The sequence below is a fragment of the Moschus berezovskii genome, chromosome 3 (genome assembly GCF_049115385.1).
Source record: "Moschus berezovskii isolate FMDL1 chromosome 3, NW_MosBer_1.0, whole genome shotgun sequence".
Classification (NCBI taxonomy): domain Eukaryota; kingdom Metazoa; phylum Chordata; class Mammalia; order Artiodactyla; family Moschidae; genus Moschus; species Moschus berezovskii.
In genome coordinates this window covers 83933367-83954819 of record NC_142462.1, presented here as the reverse complement: position 1 = coordinate 83954819, position 21453 = coordinate 83933367, and the positions used below count along the sequence as shown (strand labels likewise).

The 21453-nt window shown below is 35.9% G+C and overlaps 1 protein-coding gene across 4 annotated transcripts in view; it reads right to left on the bottom strand.

Moving 5' to 3' along the window:
- Positions 1-5689: 5689 nt before the first annotated feature.
- CFAP69 (cilia and flagella associated protein 69) overlaps positions 5690-21453 on the bottom strand; it is a 55876-nt gene continuing 40112 nt past the window's right edge. For 2 of the 4 annotated variants that reach the window (XM_055421045.2, XM_055421046.2), the window contains 8 exons: positions 17728-17809; positions 14255-14447; positions 13100-13237; positions 12450-12526; positions 10787-10984; positions 9055-9141; positions 7640-7744; positions 5691-6617 (listed from right to left, as the gene is read on the bottom strand). In XM_055421045.2, coding sequence (XP_055277020.2) covers positions 6447-6617; positions 7640-7744; positions 9055-9141; positions 10787-10984; positions 12450-12526; positions 13100-13237; positions 14255-14447; positions 17728-17809 — 1051 coding nt within the window. In that variant the 3' untranslated portion in view covers positions 5691-6446. Of the gene's footprint in view, positions 6618-7639; positions 7745-9054; positions 9142-10786; positions 10985-12449; positions 12527-13099; positions 13238-14254; positions 14448-17727; positions 17810-21453 lie in introns of all 4 variants that reach the window. The other 2 variants (XM_055421042.2, XM_055421044.2) reach the window with 2 other exon arrangements.

Below are 21453 nucleotides of genomic sequence, written 5' to 3'. Positions count from 1 at the left end.
TCACTTTTATGATGTCAAAATATAAGCTTTTTTTTTTTCAAAAAAGAGAGATGGTAGCCAGAATAGGGTTGAGTGGGGAACAATTCATAGTTCTCTTTTTCCTTATTACAAATCATCAGACTAGTCAGACAAGATGATGATCCAAAAAAAAAAAAAAAAGAAAAAACCCCAAACCCACCCATTCTTGCAGTGGTATTATGGTAAAGACTCAATAAGTTTCACAGCTTTATGTATATGCTGAACTCTTATAGCTTAATTCAAAACCAGTTATTTTCCAGAGTGCTTAAAGCTGAGGAGGGAAAAAAAGATAGCAAAACATATATTGGGAATTCACTGGAAATCAAGTGGTTGGGACTTCTCACTTCCACTGCAGGGGACATGGGTTTGATTCCTGGACAGGAAACCAAGATCCCACATTCTTCAAAGCTCAGAGAAACAAAACAAAACCATCTAATATTGCTCCCAAAATATTTCTTCATGAGGTGATACAATGGTTAATTTACTGAGTGCCTATGCTTAAAATTCCTCTGCTCTTCCTATAGAATTTTTTTTTTACTTTTAATAAGCTCTTTATTTTGGAATAGTTTCACACTTGCTGAAAAGTTGCAAGCTAGTGTAGAGAGTTCTTATATACACCTATTTTTCCATATTGTTAACATCTTACATTAGTCTGGTATGTTTGTCATAACTAATGAACCAGTATTGATATATTCTAAATTAAACTTCATATTTTATTTGAATTCCACTAGTTTTCCCCCTTTATATTCTCTTGTTGTTCCAGTCTGATGATTTGGAATAAGGGAAAAGAAAACTAAGAATTGTACTCCACTCAACCCTGTCCCATCCAGGACACCATTTACATTGAGTTGTCATGTCTCCTTAGACTCTAAGAAGATGTTTTTGATGACCTCGATAATTCCAGATACTGGCCAGGTATATTGCAGAATGTCCCTCAATTTGGGTTTGCCTGATGTTTCTCTGATTTTGATGGGGATGATAAGTTTTGGGGGATGAAAACTACAGAGGTAAAGCACTGTCCTCAACACTTCATATCAAGGGTATATGCTGTCAACATGACATACCCCATGGATGGTGTTTAAGGACTGAAGAAAGCTGATCGCCGAAGAATTGATGCTTTAGAACTCTGGTGCTAGAGAAGACTCTTGAGAGTCCCTTGGACTGCAAGGAGATCCAACCAGTCCATCCTAAAGGAGATCAATCCTGGGTGTTCATTGGAAGGACTGATGCTAAAGCTGAAACTCCAATACTTTGGTCACCTCATGCGATGAGTTGACTCACTGGAAAAGAGTCTGATGCTGGGAGGGATTGGGGGTGGGAGGAGACGGGGACGACAGAGAATGAGATGGCTGGATGGCATCACTGACTCGATGGACATGAGTTTGAGTGAACTCTTGGAGTTGGTGATGGACAGGGAGGCCTGGTGTGCTGTGATTCATGGAGTCGCAAAGAGTCGGACATGACTGAGCGACTGAACTGAACTGAACTGAACTGAAGGTAGTATTTGGGCTTCCTAGGTGGTACTAGTGGTAAAGAACCTATCTGCCAGTGCAGGAGGCATAAGAGATGCTGGTTCAATCCCTGGGTTGGGAAGATTCCCTGGAGGAGGGCATGGCAACCCACTTCAGTATTCTTGCCTGGAGAATCCCATAGGGAGAGGAGCCTGGCAGTCTGCACAGTCCATAGGATCAGAAAGAGTCAGACACAACTGAAGTGACTTAGTATGCAAGGTAGTATTTACCAGATTTCTTGGCTGTAAAGTTACTATCCCTTCTCTATGTTGTATTCTTTGAAAGCAAGGCATTAAGCATAACCCACACTTTAGGGAATGGGAAGTTATGTTACATTTCCTTGAAAAGGAACTATCTACATAAATTAAATATAAGTGGTCATGAAACATGGCTGCCAATGACTAATGTAAGCTTAGGCTGTGTTGGCCACAGGTGAGTAAAAATGAGAAGAACTAGTTTTATTATACCCTCTATGTATCTATGTTAAACCTTTAAATTTTTGTTTGGTTCTGTTGGTCTCAGTATAGAGGAATATTAACAGATTTCAGCACTTCAGAAAGAGGTGGCCAGATTCATCGTCTGGAATGATTAAATAAACTGGATATTTGACCCCCAAAGACTTAGGGTGAACATCATAGTTTTTCCCTGTGATATGAAATGTACCCTGTGTTCCAGAAGGCAGACTGAGGAACAGAAAAACAATAGTTGTTCACCTAATTATTCACTGGTTTTCATCCAATATGGGCAAGCACTGGCTGAAAGGATCTAATCATGTAATGAACGCCTCCCTCATGTGGTAAAATTCTCATTATTGAACAGTGATGAAGCCAACTTTCATCTGGGCTCACTAAACTCCATTTTTATTTTCTCGACTATTTTTTCATTTAGTTTATTAGCAAAAGTTTGGGAGCTAAAATTTTATCTCAGTTGACTCAGAGAAGGAAATATACTATCCACCTTTCAGCCAGGCTGGATGGGCTCAGGAGTGATGTAGTGAGAGCACGGATGTGAGGAGAGACGGAGACTTGTTAGAATTAGTGACAATGTCAGACGGAGGGACTAATGTGCTGACTCGCTGCTGGATGCCTAGAACTACAATATGGGGTCTTGGGTATTGTCTGTCTACCAAGTACAAGTGTCTGGATTAAGCAACCTTACTACCCTTCATCCACATACATTTCTTCCTCTGTTAAATGGCTGCTAGGTAATAACCTGCCCTATTTTACCTTTCCTTTTTCTGATGGGTGAAAGTTACAACAACAGGGAGAAATTCTACAGAAGGCACAGATTGTTTTGATTACAGTCAGTTCTAATAAATCTGGAGATACCAAGTGGTACTATATACAAAAAATGATATTCACCCAAGTAATATCAATTCTATTTCTACTCTCTGGTCATATTAATGTAATAGTACTGATGCCTCATTTTTGAGAAAGTCTACCACTCTTATGAAGTGAATGCATCTGAACTACCATAACGTGTCTGTGTTTAGCATTCCCTGTATAGTGTTTTGTTGGTTGAACCTTCCCTTTGAGTTCAGGACTTTGCTGTATTTGTGAGCTGGGGCTACCATCACACTTATTCAGTAATTAACTAAGGTGTTGGTTACCACAATGAATGAGATATGGTCTCTGTCTTGTCTTTAGGGAGCTTGGAGTCTGAGGAAGGAACTTATAGTCTACAAAATGGGGTAAACATTCCTTTCTCTTAGTCATGGACACTTCATCTCGGTTCTGTATGTATCTCAGATGTACCCAAAGTGTATCTGGTGCTTTTTGTATGGGCCATCTCATTGTTGCATGTTCCTGTCCACATCCGTTCTTGTGTCTCAGTAATTCCCCTTTGCATGTGTGCGTGCATGCTAAGTTGCTTCAGTCATGTCCAACACTTTTCGACTCTATGGACTATAGCCCGCCAGGCTCCTCTGTCCATGGGATTCTCCACACAAGGATACTGGAGTTGGTTGCCATGCCTGTCTCCAGAGGATCTGCCTGACCTGGAATCGAACCCACGTCTCTTAAGTCTCCTGCATTGGCAGACAGGTTCTTTACCACTATTACCACTTGGGAAGCCCCAACTCCCCTTTACATGGAACCTTTGTGCTTAGGACTGCCTGTGAAGAAGAGGAACAAATTATGCCTTCTGCTGTCCTCTTGGGGGTGGTGGTAATAGAGAAAGGGATTCAAGCAAGGACAAAGCTCACTGATAAGATGATGCATATTATGTACCCCTATGAGCCACAGGAGAGTGGGCAGCCAGGCCAGGGAGAGAGGTCACTAGCAACTCATTCTAATTAGAGCAACATCAATAGCTGCCATTTCTTCTCTCATTGCAAATGCTACTATCCTCACAGAGGGAATAATGAAAAACTGCTGGAGGAATGTGAGTTGGAGGAGGAAGTGTAAGGGGAAGAGGGAAGAGAAAGTAGGAGAGGGTGGGCCCAGTGGGGGTGTTGGAACCCTCTTTTATTTGATAATGCAAGTGGATCCTATGCGTGTCTTCCCAACTCTGCATACAGTAGCACCATGTTGGTAGCTTAAAATTGGTCATCCTGGGGATATTTATATCATGCAAATTGGCAAACACTATATATAAGAGCTTTTTCCCCTTGAAGAGCTGGTTGTTATACATTTAACCAGTACACTGCTATGTGCACCCTATGGGCCTAGAGACTAGACTCAAATGCCAACATATTTTCCTTTCTGAGGAAAGAGATTCTTGTCTCTCCCAGCCCTGGACGTGAACTCAACTTTGCAGCTTCCTGAGTGAAGAAGGGGGTTGATGGGTTTCCAGGCTTTGGAAACACATAATGACACACAGGGACACAGACAGTTATTGCCCTACATCCAATATTAAGGGATCTACCTCTATTTGGCAAGATACCTCCACCACCAAAAGAGCTTCCCTCCACACCCCCTTTCCATCCCCATTAAAGAGAAGTATCATTGGGATTTATTTATATATTAAGAGTTAAAATAGATAGCTAGTGGGAAATTGTGGTATAGTGCAGGGAACTCAGCCTGGTGCTCTATGACAATCTAGAGGGGTGTGATGGGGGTGGGAGGTGGGAGGGATCTTAAAGAGGGTGGGGACATGTGTATACTTGTGACTGATTCATGTTGATGTATGGCAGAAACCAACACATGCAGGTCAAGAAGCAATAGTCAGAACTGGACATGGAACAACGGACTGGTTCACAATTGGGAAAGGCGTATGACAAGACTGTGTATATCACCCTGCTTAATTTCTATTCAGAGTACACCATGTGAAATGCTGGACTGGATGAATAACAAGATCAAGATTGCTGGGAGAAATATCAATAACCTCAGATATGCAGATGATATCATCTTAATGGCAGAAAGCAAAGAGGAACTCAAGAGCCTCTTGATGAAGGTGAGAGAGGAGAGTGAAAAAGCTGGCTTAAAAGTCAACATTCAAAAACGAAGATCATGGCATTTGGTCCCATTACTTCGTGGCAAATAGATGAGGAACAAGTGGAAACAGTGACAGATTTTATTTTCTTGGGCTCCAGAATTACTGTGGACAATGACTGCAGCTATGAAATTAAAAGACAGTTGTTCCTTGGAAGAAAATCTATAATAAACTTAGACAGCATATTGAAAAGCAGAGACATCACTTTGCGGACAAAGGTCCATATAGTCAAATCTATGGTTTTTCCAGTAGTCATGTACATACCTATGGACCATAAAGAAGGCTGAGCACCAAAGAACTCTGCTTTCGAACTGTGCTCTTGAGAGTTGCTTGGACAGCACAGAGATCAAACCAGTCAATCCTAAAAGAAATCAGCCCTGAATATTCATTGGAAGGACTGATGCTGAAGCTGAAGCTTCAATAGTTTGGCCACCTGATGTGAAAAGCTGACTCACTGGAAAAGACCCTGATGCTGGGAATGATTGAGGGCAAGAGAAGAAGGGGGTGACAGAGGATGAGATGGTTGGTCGGCATCATCGACTCAATGCACATGAGTTAGAGCAATCTCTGTGAGATAGTGAAGCACAGGAAAGCCTGGTGTGCTGCAGTCCATGGAGTCACAAAGAGTTGGACATAACTGAGTGACTGAATAACAACACAACATTGTAAAGCAATTTTCCTCCAATTAAATATAAATAAATTTTTGAAAACCATCTTTATTTTTAATTTGTATTGTTTAGCTTATAACTAACATTTGGTTTTTATAGGAGAAGAACTTTTACTTTGACCAACATATTTGCTGCAAAATTTTGCTGCTCATATTAATATATATTTACAATAACTTATGTACTTATCCTGATTCCCCACTCCACCCATATGCTTTAGATGGGACTGGCCTCCTTCAGGCTCTGGGTGTAAGCAGTTCTCAGATCTGGCTAAGGTCATGATGAATGCTTCAGGAGTGGGCATGTGGCCAATTAAATGTCCCAAGATGCAGAGACATTTGCAGAGATTGTTGAGTGGTAGGCATGCACTCTTTCCTACTGGATATCAACCTGGGAGAATATAATTCAGGAACGTCTAGGAAAAGAGAAGATCCTACTCACAGAGTTTTGGTTCCTGGATCCAACAATACCTATAGTTTTAATTAGTTTTATATTTTATTTTTGTTGTGTTTTTTTTGGTTTTGCTTTTTGGCTCAAACCAGTTGGACCTGTTCACATCAGTTGAAAGAGTCTTAACTGATACAACATGTTTTACAATTTTCAGTTAAGAGGACTGTAATCTTTAGAAAGAAACTGATGACAACTCTTCTCACAGTATATGTTGATATTTTCAATAAAAATACATCATATGTCCTTACTTTTATTTTTAATAGTATTTTACTAAAATATTTATTCTAAAATGTTTGCTTTACATTTATATATAAAGACATTTAGCTAAAAATTATAAGTGGAATTTATTTCAAAAATCGTTTAGAGTATTTTATGTGGGATCACTCTTCTTTGGCTCATCCACAGTTTTTACTGCTTTCACCTTCTGTAAGGCTCCTCCTCGAACAGGCAGTTTCTTAAGAGCAATATCCGTATCAGCCAGAGGTCCTCCCACTAATCGGGCAGGCGTGCTTTCCACTGTTACTACCCCACCAGAAGGCACCTATAAAAGCAAAATTAAACATTTAAGAGTTCATTTATAAAAATTTTCACCAAAAGGAAAATCTATTCATCCTTTAGCTAACTTTGGAAAAGACACAAACTGCATATAGTAACTAGGAGGCAGTGTGTAATAATGGAAAAATCAGGGCTTTGGGACCTTTCCAATTAGGGCCAAATTATTTCCAGAAGAGGACACCAAGAACACTGGAATATGGCATGAATCTATTTGCCAAGCAAAGGAGGCACTGCATACTTTCTGTCAATGAGATATAGAGATCTACTTTGACTAGTGTTTACAGCAGTTTCTTGGGAATCCTGGAGGGCTCAATTTAGTTCAGTTCAGTTCAGTCACTCAGTCGTGTCTGACTCTCCGCGACCCCATGAATCACAGCACGCCAGGCCTCCCTGTCCATCACCAACTCCCGGAGTTCACTCAAACTCATGTCCACAGAGTCAGTGATGCCATCCAGCCATCTCATTCTCTGTCGTCCCCTTCTCCTCCCGCCCTCAACCTTTCCCAGCATCAGAATCTTTTCCAGTGAGTCAACTCGTCGCATGAGGTGGCCAAAGTATTGGAGTTTCAGCTTTAGCATCAGTCCTTCCAATGAACACCCAGGATTGATCTCCTTTAGAATGGACTGGTTGGATCTCCTTGCAGTATAAGGGACTCTCAAGAGTCTTCTCCAACACCACAGTTCAAAAGCATCGATTCTTCGGCGATCAGCTTTCTTCACAGTCCAACTCTCACATCCATACATGACCACGGGAAAAACCATAGCCTTGACTAGACGGACCTTGGTTGGCAAAGTAATGTCTCTGCTTTTTAATATACTATCAAGGTTGGTCATAACTAGGTCTGGTCTAAACCAGCACTAGGTAAGAGCAGGGATAAATATGCCTTAACTACTTGACATTTTAACAGCAAAAAGAAAAAGTATGAGACAAAACCTCATGGAAATAACATTCTTTGGGAACTAAATTCAATATCTATTAAGAAAAGTTATGGAGAAAAAAAAATCTTACTGTTGCATTAAGGCCTTTAATATCTGTCCTGTGAAATATTGCATTTGGTGGTCTTTCACCATATCTAGAGGATTCTATAGCTTTCTCTTGAAGTCTTTTTGCTTTCTGAAGATTTTTAAATTAGAAAGAAAATAAAATTGTTATTAAAGCATTAACTATGGTACTTACAAAGAAGTATATAAAATATATTTGTGTCTGGTTTATAATTTATTAGCACTAGATCCAGCATTTATTCATTTAGACTAAGAAAATAGTTATTAGCAAGTTATATCCTTTGCAGATTGCAGGAAACAACTAAAAATGTTACTGAGATTTCTAGAGGTACTGGCAATATATGACCAAGGGATAAAGTAGTTCCTAAAGAAATCAGGCTCAATTTTTTGCATATGGTTGAATAAACTACTAAATTTACAATAGATGATGCATGTTTTCAAATTATTTTGTACAAATACTAATCCAGTACACTTAAATGTTTTAAGAATTCTGAATAATGCAAACTATATAATTTGCTGCAGTTACTTTCAAATTCAATAGTTAAGGCACTAGAACAGGTGAAATCCTAGGTAACAACTGATCTGTGTGTAAGGGTTTTCATAAACTCTTCCTTAAAAGTACAGGTAATTACGGGGATACTTTGTAAATAACATTGGGAAGAACTTTTCATGGGAAGGGGGAGGCATGGTATCTTGAATAAGCTTGTTCTTAATTTTAGTTTTGCTATCTTAATATGGTTCCACTAGTTTTGTGGGCTAATATATCATTTAACGATTTCATATTTAGAGGACAAATTATCACATTATGTAAAAGTGTATCCCAAGCACAAATGGAAAAGTTGGAAAAAAGTAATGAGATTTTGGAACTCTATGGTGTTCTTACATATTTCAAGTGAACAGTTAGCATTATAAGCTTTTTAGATTACTTTCAAGCTTATTGCTGAAGCAGGTTATCACATTTTCCCAAAGGGGTGTTCATCTCAAATTCCTATTTAAGCTTTAATATAATGTTTCTTGTGGTGGTCACAGGGAAAAACATCCTTGATCGAGAGGGCAATATGGACAGTTGTTTTTTTGTGTCCTTCACTCTGCTTCTTACAGAAAGGATCAGTGAATAAGAAGGTTCAGAATGGACAGCAGGAGCACACTTCTGCTTATTCCTGACTAACTCTCATCTCTTTTATGCAAACCAGGAACGCCATCCTTGTTTTACCCTGCTAAGCCAAATGAAACTCAGAGTGGTATCTTCTGAAACTGTGAAAAACACTTAGTTTCAGTTATCATCCTAAACCGCAAATGAGGATCAAGACTGTTGGTATCCCACAGAAAGATCAACAGAAAAAGGTGAATGAATATTTCCCTGAAAAATTCTGTCAGAGTTGGCTGTTTGTTGTGGTTATCATAATATTTAAAAAATCCTACCTTTAAAGTTTTAGCATTTGATGTTCTAGCCAAGAAATTTTCCCATGATTTATTAGCCAATTCTCTTTGCTTGTGTGTGGCTTGTATCTGAAATGAGAAAAATAATTAAGAGTTCCAGTTTCTACGAAAGGATTCCAAAGGGCTTGAATACCTCTATTTTGAAGAAAGAGCTAGTTTTTGCCAACATAAATTTTAAGGCCAACTAGCAAAAAGATTAGAGTTTAACAACTTAAATAATGAAAGTCTTAAAATGAAAAAAAAAAAAAATCCTTTCCTCACTATGTGGCCAAGGTTTGAACTGCTTCCCATGAAATGTAATGAAAAACTGTTGTTATAAAAATATAAAATATGAGAATAACAATAATCATTCTCAGCAATACTGTTTTAAATAAGTATCACTTGCAAAAACAGAGTATAATCCAGAGCAAGTCACATAAATGACCCAATAGCAAATCCACAGGAGAAAATAAAGAGATTTCTGCTGCCACTGATGATAGTTTAGGCAAGATTATATTGGTAGAGCTTCTTCTAATTTATGACTTCAGCAAGATAAGCAATTTTGTGAGAGTGCTGAGTTTGTTGTGGAGTTACAGTCTGGGAAATACTACTGACAAACTACAAAGACTGTGGTTCTCAACAGACTCTCCACTAAATATATAATCAGAAAACACATGCCCTTGGTTGGTATATAGTATATTATTAAGCTTAAATTATGAACCTAAGAGTATTTAATTAAACAACTGCTAAAAAATAAGTGGGGTCAGAGCCATGATAACAAATCAACGATAATCAGCAAATCAGCAATAGCTAGTCCACACAGCAGAATCCTGCCACTCAATATAACTAATGAGAAGCAGAACTTCCATCAGGGGTGCTCCACTAAAAATCAAAGTAATGGCTTAAATGGCAGTATCCTTGCAATAAAAACTCTCCAACAAATAAAACTTTTAAGAAGGGAGGTATCTAAGATGGAGCAGAATTTGTAAGTGGATGCTAAGTTCCACTAGACTGAAGATATAAACATTTAACAGTATAAGTGAAAACATCAGGCAATAGAAAAACACTCTGGAAATCACCTTAAAGAGTTCTAAATATTTAACTTTGGTCATAAAGGATCACCAAGCAGCAATGGGGAGCCTATATCATCTCTGCATTGGTGGACAAGTTCACTTAGTCACTTAACCTATTTGCTCAAAAACTTCAGGTGTGTTGTTTCTCACCTGTGTAAAGCTTTGGGAGAAAATGGCTTATATTTTCCCAACAGGCTTTTTCTGACTAGCTAAAGTCAGAGAGAACATTTACAGAGTGCTCACAGCATGTGATTTGGCACTGAGGTGAGGAGATGTGCCTGTGGTTGGCATACTAGTGAGGGCCTGTCACAGAGTGACAAGGGCTGACTTTCTCGTTGAGGTTAAACTTACAGAGACACACTGTCAGAATTTTCTAAATGTGCGCACTTAAATAGACCACAATTTTTGAAACTCTGACATTTCAAAAATGGAAATGTAAGCCTTTAGAAACAAAATTATAATGTCATAGACCAGCAATGAGTACAGCAATTGCATTTCAAGCTATTCACTCCATGTTTTCTTTCAGTCTGTACAAAGACACAGAAAGTAACTATAAAAGAAAATCACAAAATGACTCTAAGCGCTGAAGCATTCACAAGTAAGGCAAATATACCTTAGGGATAATTTCAACTAGTTTATACACTGAAATTATTTTGGCTTACTTTTGTATATACTTTTTGTTCATTTTGCACATCTTGGCGTGCTTGGCTTTCAATCATCTCACTTTGCAGAGAAACAACCATCTTTCCAATATTTTCTGATGCTGCTGTAATAGATTCCAAAATTTTTTTGTCTGTGCTGACTGGTCTTAGCTTTTCTAATTTTATTTCTTCATATATTTCATTCCATATTTCTCCAATCTGTTATAGCAAAGTTTAAAAAAGTTAAATTAACCAAAAATAAATGACATACTTTTAGGTAACCTAAAATGTATTTGAGTGATCATTCCAAAGTTAACACTTACTGAACCAGCTTTTCCTAACTTACTTTTTGAGAATAAGTGGCATTGGGAATGATTTGGGGCAACAGTTACATTTGCGTATTCAGGAATCACTTACCTAATGTTTTTCAATGATAAGTATTCACAGAGAAGGCTCTGCTATCTAAGTGTAGTTCATTGCCATCATCACTGCCCTCTCCTTTAGAGTTACTCTGTTTTCACAGCTGCACAAATTGTTGCTTTACTCTCATCCTCCCGAAGTACTGCTGCGTTCCCTCCTAAAGCCCTGTCTGAAGGCTGGGTCAAGATGAATTTATAGAACAGTGAAGATACAGATTTCTGGAATCCTGGTACCTAGTCATCTGAGAAATAGGGCCTTGACCCTCATCTTCTAGCTAGAGGTAATACTTGACCTAAAACTCTTAACATGTTGATTTTCATGCTGTAGCTCCACCTCATATACTGGGGTATATGGAAATTACTGCATTTGAGTATGTTTAAATTTAGAGGAAAAAAATATGCATCCAGGATATGGGTAAAATTAAACCTTGCTTTCCCTTTTTAAATAGAGATTTATTCATTTACAGCATTCAGTACATAGTACTAATATTAGAAGAGAATGTTTACTTGAAAAGGCTTTCCTAAAAGTTCAAAGGCATTTATTTACCTAAAAGTATATAACCAGCAAAGTAAGCAACCCAGGACTATTAATTGATATTTGACCATTGAATAATGTAATGATAAAACAATACTTTAATAAGTATTAATAATTTATTTTAATAAGTAATAATTCATTCAATTCTAGCTCTTTTTTAAAAAATTATTTTTTGAGACTTTTGACTGCACTGAGTCTTCGTTGCTGCGTGTGGGCTTTTTCTAGTTGCTGAGAGCCAGGGCTACTCTTCATTGCCGTGCACAGGCTTCTCATTGCAGTGGCTCCTCCCGTTGCTCACTCGAGAGCACAGGCTCAGTAGCTGTGGCACAGGGCTTAGTTGCCCTGTGGCATGTGGGATCTTCCCAGACCAGGGATCGAACCCGTGTCTCTTGCATTGGCAGGTGGATGGATTCTTAACCACTGGACCACCAGAGAAGTCCCAATTCTAGCTCTAAATACCCTTTTAAAGAGAATAAATTATATTTTAAAGATTCTGTTAGGCTTCTATGTCAGTAATGTCTATCTTCCTTTATAAACTAAAAGTTGGATGAAATCTTATCCCATGGAAATACCCAATAAATTAATTGTATGCTCCTTGAATAGTATCAGATGTAAAATGAAAAATAAAAGCTACATAGTATGTGGATTATTTCTCACAAATATGAATAGATCTTTCCCAACTGATGACTTGCATACTAGATTTTAATAACAAGGCTAAGAAGGTACTCACTTTAAAATCAAGATATCTATGTATGATACATAGAGTGACAAAATCTTCAGCAGATAAGCCAGGTAAATTTTCAAAATCTAAACAAAGTTTATAAAGAGAGAATTACTTTAACTGAGCAAATAATTCTAAAAGGCATATATCTATTATAAAAATGCAAATGATTCCTTTTTATTTCATCCTGATTTATGAAAATGTTACTTCTGTGAACTTCTGGCTTCCTCCTGTAACAAACCTCTGCCAGGTCATCCTTATGTAGTCATTAAAAGAGGAACACTTTCCATGCTGTGGTCAGACCATGATACTGTACTTTTACAGTCTGAAGAGTGAGGGCTTTTTTCTTAATAAGAAGCTAAGTTAAGTCCTCAGGTGATTCAGAATTCTAGTATTTAAGTCTAATCATCTAAACTAACTGTTTTTAATCCTGACTGTACTCTGGAATTGCCTGAGAATCTTAAAAAATACTGATGCCTTCTCCCAAATCCAGAGCTCAAGGGGGCAGCTGGTGCATTGTGATAACAATGGAATATCCATTTGTCTATATAAAGGGACTTTTATTCATCTCGTTTGAAAAATGGACTCCAAAGTGAAATCAGTTTACAATACTCAGCAAAGAAGAGAGGCTCTTTAGAATCTGACAAGTAATTTCTTACCTAGTTTGCCCAACACAGCATAAATTTTTGCTCTGATATTCTCAGCAACATCCATAACTGCAACAGTTGGGCAGTTAGCAGGCAGTGGTATGATTTTTTGCTCTTCTTGAAAACTAGTAAATAGAGGTTTCTTTGTATCTAATCATTAGATATCATAAAAATATAGAAAGGACAGATAAAAATTATAGTAAATTAATAATTTTAAGATTTTAGTCTAGACATCATAAAATATACTAACATAATACATTATCGCCTGATACATGATTACTCTTTTAAAAACATAAGTAATCGGCAATTTTTCCCCATTCTGTTGGAAAAATTTAATTTTTTACTATTTATGTAAAATATAAAAATTTCACAAAATTATTTTTAAAAGTGAAACTTTCACATAAAAAACTTTTCTAATTTTGAGATCCAGAAACTGAACATATCAGTTTAACAGTGATTTAATCTCCTATTTGCTTTTGGTTTCTATATGTTATCCTATAAATATAAAAACTATTTTATAATGTTATGGGTTAGAAGTTAGAACTAATAAAAATATATTGAAGAGAGAAATCACCAGGAGTTAAAGGGGAAGTATTTTCACTTAAAAATAAACAATACTAACATATAAAATTATAATAAGAATCATAAGAGGTTTAGAAAATGTAATATAGAATAGATAAATGAAATATAAATTCTGGTACTATAAACTTCATTAATTTAGAGTCTAGTCATTTAAATTTATGACCATTGATTTATTTTTATTTAGAAAAGTTTACTCCTTTACATAAAAAGTAAACTATAAATGAGAATCAACAGAAATGTACAAAATACTATAAAAATTGTTCTTAAGCACTCTACTTATATCTCAAATTTTATTGGTAAATGAAATATTACTGAATATACTTACAAAATCAGATAACCCAAAGAAAATGCTTTAGGAAATCCTGTTAAGTTTTTTTTTCCAAGTTAAAGAATATAATCAAATACCATTTCCTGCAAATATTCTATAAAAACATGAACCTACTAATTTACTTAGTTTTCTTTCAATCTGCAGACCCCTGTGAAAAGAACATTAAACAAATAGGTAGAAGTCCCCAAACTTTCCTAATGTCTTTTCTTAAAATTACAGATCTAATTATTTCTACAAAAAATTACAAATACACTTACCAACAATTTTCCCATATTTATCACGTTTTACTCCTAGTTCTTTTTCTTCCTTTCTCCACAATTTAATTAAAAGACTAGCAGCTGTCTGGTCCTTCTTCCCTCGCCAAGCATTGACATGAGCCGCAGTTTTGGGATTATCACAAAATTCAACCATTATTCCAAGTATTAGGTTGCAGAATTTTTTTTGGTTTAACTTTTGCAAGGAAACAGAAAAATAAAAATGTTGCAATAAATAAATGAATATTTTTTAAATAAAAAATTTAAGAATTATTGTCTTTTAAAAGAGAAATATTTGTGTTAATCAGTAGGTTTTTTCCTAAATGATTGCCTTATAAAATCAAGACTCTAAGTATGATTTGTGACCATCTCTTGTTAAAATAGATGCCATTGTAATAAGTTCATTTTCAAACAATAGGGACTTTTAAAAAATAGAAATAAAAAGATTGAATATAAATCTGATGTAGTCATAAACACATCCTGAACAAAAATGGCATTGATTTAGTTGAATAGGAAAAAGAAATATTGAAATTAAGTGGAGCAGGGCCATTTGTGCTATACATAAGACTGTAATTATAGGATCTTTTTAATTTACCTGGTTTATTAAAGTTTGTTAAGACTCATCCTCGCTGTAACCTCATTATTATTAAGAGACTAACTGACGGTAACTCCAAGTGGCAATCACACATGAAAATAAATCAAAACGAAGTATAATTTTGTAGTTTGAAACTCAGCAACCATAAAACAGTATATCAGCACTTAAGAAAAATTATTTTATTAAGCATATTTCCTGTTTTTCTACAAATAGTTTTCCACAAACTAAAATTTAGGTATCAGTTCAGTTCAGTCGCTCAGTCGTGTCAGACTCTTTGCGATCCCATGAATCACAGCACGCCAGGCCTCCCTGTCCATCACCAACTCCCGGAGTTCACTCAGACTCATTTCCATCAAGTTGGTGATGCCATCCAGCCATCTCATTCTCTGTCATCCCCATCTCCTCCCGCCCCCAACCTTTCCCAGCATCAGAGTCTTTTCCAGTGAGTCAACTTGTCGCATGAGGTGGCCAAAGTATTGGAGTTTCAGCTTTAGCATCAGTCCTTCCAATGAACACCCAGGATTGATCTCCTTTAGAATGGACTGGTTGGAAAGAAGTCCAAATAGAGCAAAGGCGTCCACACAGTCATGGCTTCTGTGTTAAATACTTTTGGTTGAGAAACTCTTACAGTGTACTGCTAATAGAATATGGCAAAAGAAGCATGTAATCTGTTGTCTGAATTACATATATTATCAATTTCCTGTTTGATTAAATTATGGATAATATTACCTGCTTTAGAGAGTTATTATAACTTATATGGGGTTTCCCTGGTGGTTCAGCAGTAAAGAATCCTCCTGCAATGCAGAAGCTACAGGAGACAAGGGTTCAATCACTGGGTTGGGAAGATCCCCTGGAGGAGGGCATGGTAACCCACTCCAGTATTCTTGCCTGGAGAATCCCATGGACAGAGGAGACTGGAGGGCTACAGTCCATAGAGTTGCAAACAGTCAGACACGACTTGAGTGACTAACATACACACACACTGTCACACAGTAAACTCTCAGTAATATTTAACCTTTATGAGCAATTATTATTACACACTGAATAAATATTTTAACAGATTGTATTAATCACAATCCTCAATCAAGTTAGTTTTTTATTCCTCTACTTCACTTTGGGAATCCCTGGTGGTTCAGTGGTAAAGAATCCACCTTCAGTGTAGGAAACATGGGTTCTATCCCTAGATTTGGAAGATTCCCTGGAGAAGAAAATAGCAACCTACCCCAGTATTCTTGCCTGGGAAATCCCATGGACAGAGGAACCTGGTGTGCTACAGTCCATGGAGTCACAAGAGTCAGATATGACTTAACAACTAAAACTACCACCACATACTTCACTTTTAGGAGGGAGGCAAATGTCAATGGTTGAAGTTTATATAGAAACTTCATTAAAGATTATTTGTAATTTATAATTAGCTTGGTTGGTTTAATCTACATTAAGTACAATCTAATAATTACATTCAAGAAAACACAGCAAAAATATGTCAGGAACTATTAAAACCACTGTATGTAAATGTATACACACATGCACATAATTACTTATACAATCCTAGCAACAATGCATGAGGTAGATAATACTGTTATCTCTATTTTATAGGTGAAGAAATTGGTAACAGATATGTTAAATAATTTGTCAAAGTTACACAGCTAACAACTCCTGGAGGCCTCAATCAGACTGATTCCAGTCTGCTCACAATCACTGTGCTATATGGCTTCTCCTACCAGTCTTCATATCTTTCCATCCAGAAACCCTAATGATGAAGGAGAATGAATATAAGTAAGAAATGTCTTTTAAGTCTTCTATATATTGTGAAATTAAAATTTAATTACTTTATATATATATATATATTATACATAGTATCATTCCTCACTTCCAAATATTAAGTAGAAGCTACATTCCAGGAAGATATGCCAAATTAATTTTGTAGCTTTGAGAATTCCCTGACACTAACCATGTGCTTCTAGACATACTTTAGTCAGAGAAACATGGTGAGATATATGTCGTTTAGGACTGCCTAAGTAGAGCTATGCATACATCCTCTGTATTATGCTCAGTTTTCTGAACTTTCAAAGGGTTTCTGCTTATGACTCATTCAAGGTGGGTTATTTTTTTTATTATAATTACTATTTACTTATTTTTTGTTTGTAGTGTTTTATATCTAATGAGCTTGCTATCATCTCTAGTGTCAACTAATTTTCTTTCACAGAGGTGAAAGGACACAAATAACTTTAGTGTCTTTGCTAAGTTAAAGTAGGTTCATTATTCTGTTAATAATATCAAGAATGGTGGCAATCCCAGGCAGTGACATACCTAGAACTCTGTATGAGAATATCTCTCAGAGTTTTACTGAAACAAAAGTATACTTTTCCGTTCATATCATCTTAACTATGGACCCACTTATTGAGGCTAGGAGGGGATTACTGGAAGGATAAATGAGAGTCTTTGCCATTCTTCTCATTTGCCTTTCTGGATCGTTCTATGACACACTAGAGTCTTCACATTACCTACAAATCATACAGTTTTTTTTTTTAATGTTATCTTTCCTTGTCAAGCTAGAAGTTATTAGTAAATAACTATTGACTTTGAAGTAGTCTAGCTGTTTCTTTAATTTTTGTGGGAAAATCCACATAAAACAAATTCCCTGCTGTCATGTCTTTGGTAACATTCATCTAAGTAAACCAATTTCTTCACTGGAGGAATTTTCAGACTCTTTATTATGCCAATGCACATTATGGAACTCCAAGAGGGATTTTTGTTTAAAACAAACATTTAAACACTATTTGGGGGTACATTTAATCACAGAGTAGTGTTCTGTGATACTCAGTTTGTAAAGAGCTAATAAAGACATATTTAATTTTTGTTAAACAGCTATTATACTTACTGCTAATAAATCCAAAAGGAGAAAAATGCCTTCTTTTTCAAGAAAGTAATCCTCTGAGGGGTAACATCCCAAAATGCAGCACCTTAAATAAAAAGGAAGGTAATAACTTAACAAGGCTTTATTGTTAAATTCAATTTGTGAGTTTATTTCTATCAAAAATATCTTTTCAAAGAATATTTTTCATTCTCTCAAATCAGTTTATTTCTTTGCTTAAAAATTGAACTTTGAAGAGACTTTGCCAGTGTAGTTTAATTTCAACTATTTAACAAATAATCCCAATTATTTTTCATTACTGCCTATTTTCTGTAGATATAATGTTCTCCTTTGCTTTCCCAACATTAATTATTCCTAAAGGTTTCCTCTGGTTGCTCCATTAACTATTTCTTCAAGCTTTATTCATTTACTGTCTTTTACAGTGCTGGCATACCTGAAATACTTGCTTTTTTTAATTGTTTTTAATTACATCTTATCTTGGTATGAGATTATTTGCTGAAGTGCCTCACACGGAGCAAGGGACTGAAGTTGTTGCCAGGGCTCCTTTCACTGTTTTCCTGGGTTGCAACAGACTTGGGCTGAACAAGCCGCTGCTGCTGCTGGTGGTAAACTGAGCCCTTTCTCCCTCTAGTCTTCCCAGGAATGGCAAGCCTGCTGGGGTCAATCTAAATCTTTTTTCTATTTAACATGGTATTTATTTATCTATGATTCAATAATAATATGATAATTATTTAACATGGCTCCCTCTTGGGAAAAAAAAAGAGAGACCTGGTTCTGCTGTTTTGTGATGGTGGTTGTCTGTGGTGGTGGTGGCTGTGTGTGGTGGTGGTTGTGAGGGCTGGTACATAAAGGCCATCAGCTTGGCCTCTTTCACTCATGTGCTTTCAAGTTTTACCACCTATGGGTATGAATCACACTTATTTTGTTCCCACTTTTGAGGTAGTAACTCTCTTATGCCTATCATGGCCTGTCTTTTGCCTCTTTAATTCATAGCATTATTGTAATAATAAGAGAAAAAAATAAAACATCCTTCTCTGTTCAGAAATTAAATAATATACTTCTAATTTTCCCAAAGATTGAAAAGAAAATCACAGTGAAAACTGGAAAACAGTTTGAATTCAATGATAAGAGCATATGGCACCTTGTTGGCTTCACAGGAGAATTTACAGCCTTAGATGGATATTTTAGAGCAGAAGAACAGTTGAAAAATCTATGATCCTAGCATCTATCTCGAGAAATAGAAAAGATAAAATTGAATGAAAAAAATTTCACAAAATTAATTAAATAGAAAAACAAAATAGCATAGAAACAATGATGCAACAATTGATTCTTTAAAAAGGCTAATAATATTGCTATCGATCAACGCTGGTGAAACCCATCAAGAAAAAAGAAGGCAGAAATGACTAATACCAAGAAAGGAAAAGAAGGCATCACTTTATACCCTACAGACATTAAAAATACTAAGAGGATATTATAAACACTCACATAGCAGGAAATAACAAAAATTTAGACAAAATAACTAAGTCCCTATAAAAAGACATCAGAACCCATGCATGAGTAGAAATTCTTAACAGATATATACATATTAAAGAAATGAAACCTATACTTTAGAATCTTTCTACAAAGAAAACTCCAGGCATAGACAACTTAATTGGTGAATTCCCCAAATTGCTTAAGAAAGATATAAAAACAATCTTATGCAAACTCTTTCTAGAGAAAATAAAATGAAAGAATATTCCGAACTTGTTTTCTGAGGTCAGAATAAACTAGATTCCAAAACTATTCAGGGAATATTAATAAAAAAGAAATATTAAACTTACATTAACATGGTATTCTCTCCCCCCAATCTAAAAATATTTGCTAATTGAATCCAGCAACATAAAAAAAAAAAAGACATAATACACCATAACCAGGTCAGGCTTATTCAAGAAATACAATGTGGTGTATCATGTAAACAGAATGGAGGAGAAATATGATAGCTCAATAGAACCAAAAGTGTTTGATAATATTTAAAGTCCTTTCACAATGCAAAGGAATAGATGAGAACGTCTCTCATTTAAGTTTCTAAGAAAAGGAAAAAGATCTGGTGCCTGGTATTACCAATTAAACACTGAACTTTGTTGTTACTGCTGTTCAGTCGCTAAGCTGTGTCCAACTCTTTGCGACCCCATGAACTGCAGCACACCAGGCTTCCCTGTCCTTTCCTATCTCCCAGAGTTTCCTAAAACTCATGTCCAACTTATTTATTACTTATCTATTGTACAAAGGTTTTTGAAGTTGTGCTCTAGTAAAAGACACAGATAAATAAAGTCATTTATCTTTATCTTAGTATAATTATGAGATATCAAATAAAAAAGGGATAAAACATTAAGTCATTTTCTGCAGTAACCACTGAATCCCAATGTATTGGTATACAGCAAGGATGGTATTCAATACTCATGTCTGAACTTTTTACTATGTTTAATACAGCACTTCGGTCAATAAGACTTCGCTGTTGAAACTAAAGATCAGGTTATCATGTAATCACTATATCCTTCTCTTCTCTGTAGTAAAAAAGAAACTAGATAATTGATTAGCCCTATTGCCCATGTTTATCTGGAAGAGAGCTGAGTATTCCAGCTCTGTATAAAACGAAAGAATTTCCAGGGGATAAATCTAGTTACTTTATCCTATGGAAAGAAATATTCATCAGAGTTTCCCTACTATCCCCATGTTTATTGCAGTATAATTGGAATTTTTAATCTGTATATAGTTTCTGTATATAATTTGGTGAGTTTGGACATATGCAAATACTTGTGTTTCTATCACCACAATCCAGGTAATAAAAACATTCATCACCTATTAAAGTTTCCTTATATCCCTTTGTGGGTTTTTGTTGGTGGTGTTTTTTTGGGGGGGAGGGGAATAAGACCATTGAATATATTAGATCTACTCACTTAACAAATGTTTAAGTACACAACATCTTACCTTAACTGTAGCCACTATATTCTAGAGTAGGTCTATGAGCAATGTGTTGTACTGCAGATCTGATCTCTGGAACTTTCTAATCTTGTATGACTGTAATTTTATACCCACTGAACAACACATTATGCCTCCCTTGCTCCATCATTCTACATACTACACCATACTACATACTATTATCTACTTTTACACTTTTGACTATTTTAGATGCTATGTTCAAGAGAAATTATGTATAAGAGATATCCTTCTCTGAATGACATTTCACTTAGCATAATATATCCTATGTTGTTGTAAATGGTAGGATTTCCTTCTTTTTTAAAGCTAATATTCCACTGTATGTACATAACACATTTTATTCATTCATCTGATGGACATTTGTGTTGTTTCCGTATCTTTACTATTGTGAATAGTGAATAATTATTCACAGGGAACAACGCAGCATAGAACACAGGATGACGCTATCTCTTCAAGATACTGATTTCAATTGTTTTGGATATATTCCCAGAAGTGAGCTTACTGGATCATATGGTAGTTCTATTTTTCATTTTCTGAGGAACCTCCATATCGCTTGCCATAGTGATTGTACCACCATGTCTTTCACCCTTGTTTATTTCTAAGAACTTTATTCTTAGAAATTTCAAATGTGATTGTTTCTAATTTCCTCTTTATTGTATAGTTCATTACTAGCATATAGAAATGCAATTGTTTTGTATGTTAATTTTGTATCCTGCAACTTTAATGAATTCATTTATTAGTTCTAACAGTCTTTTG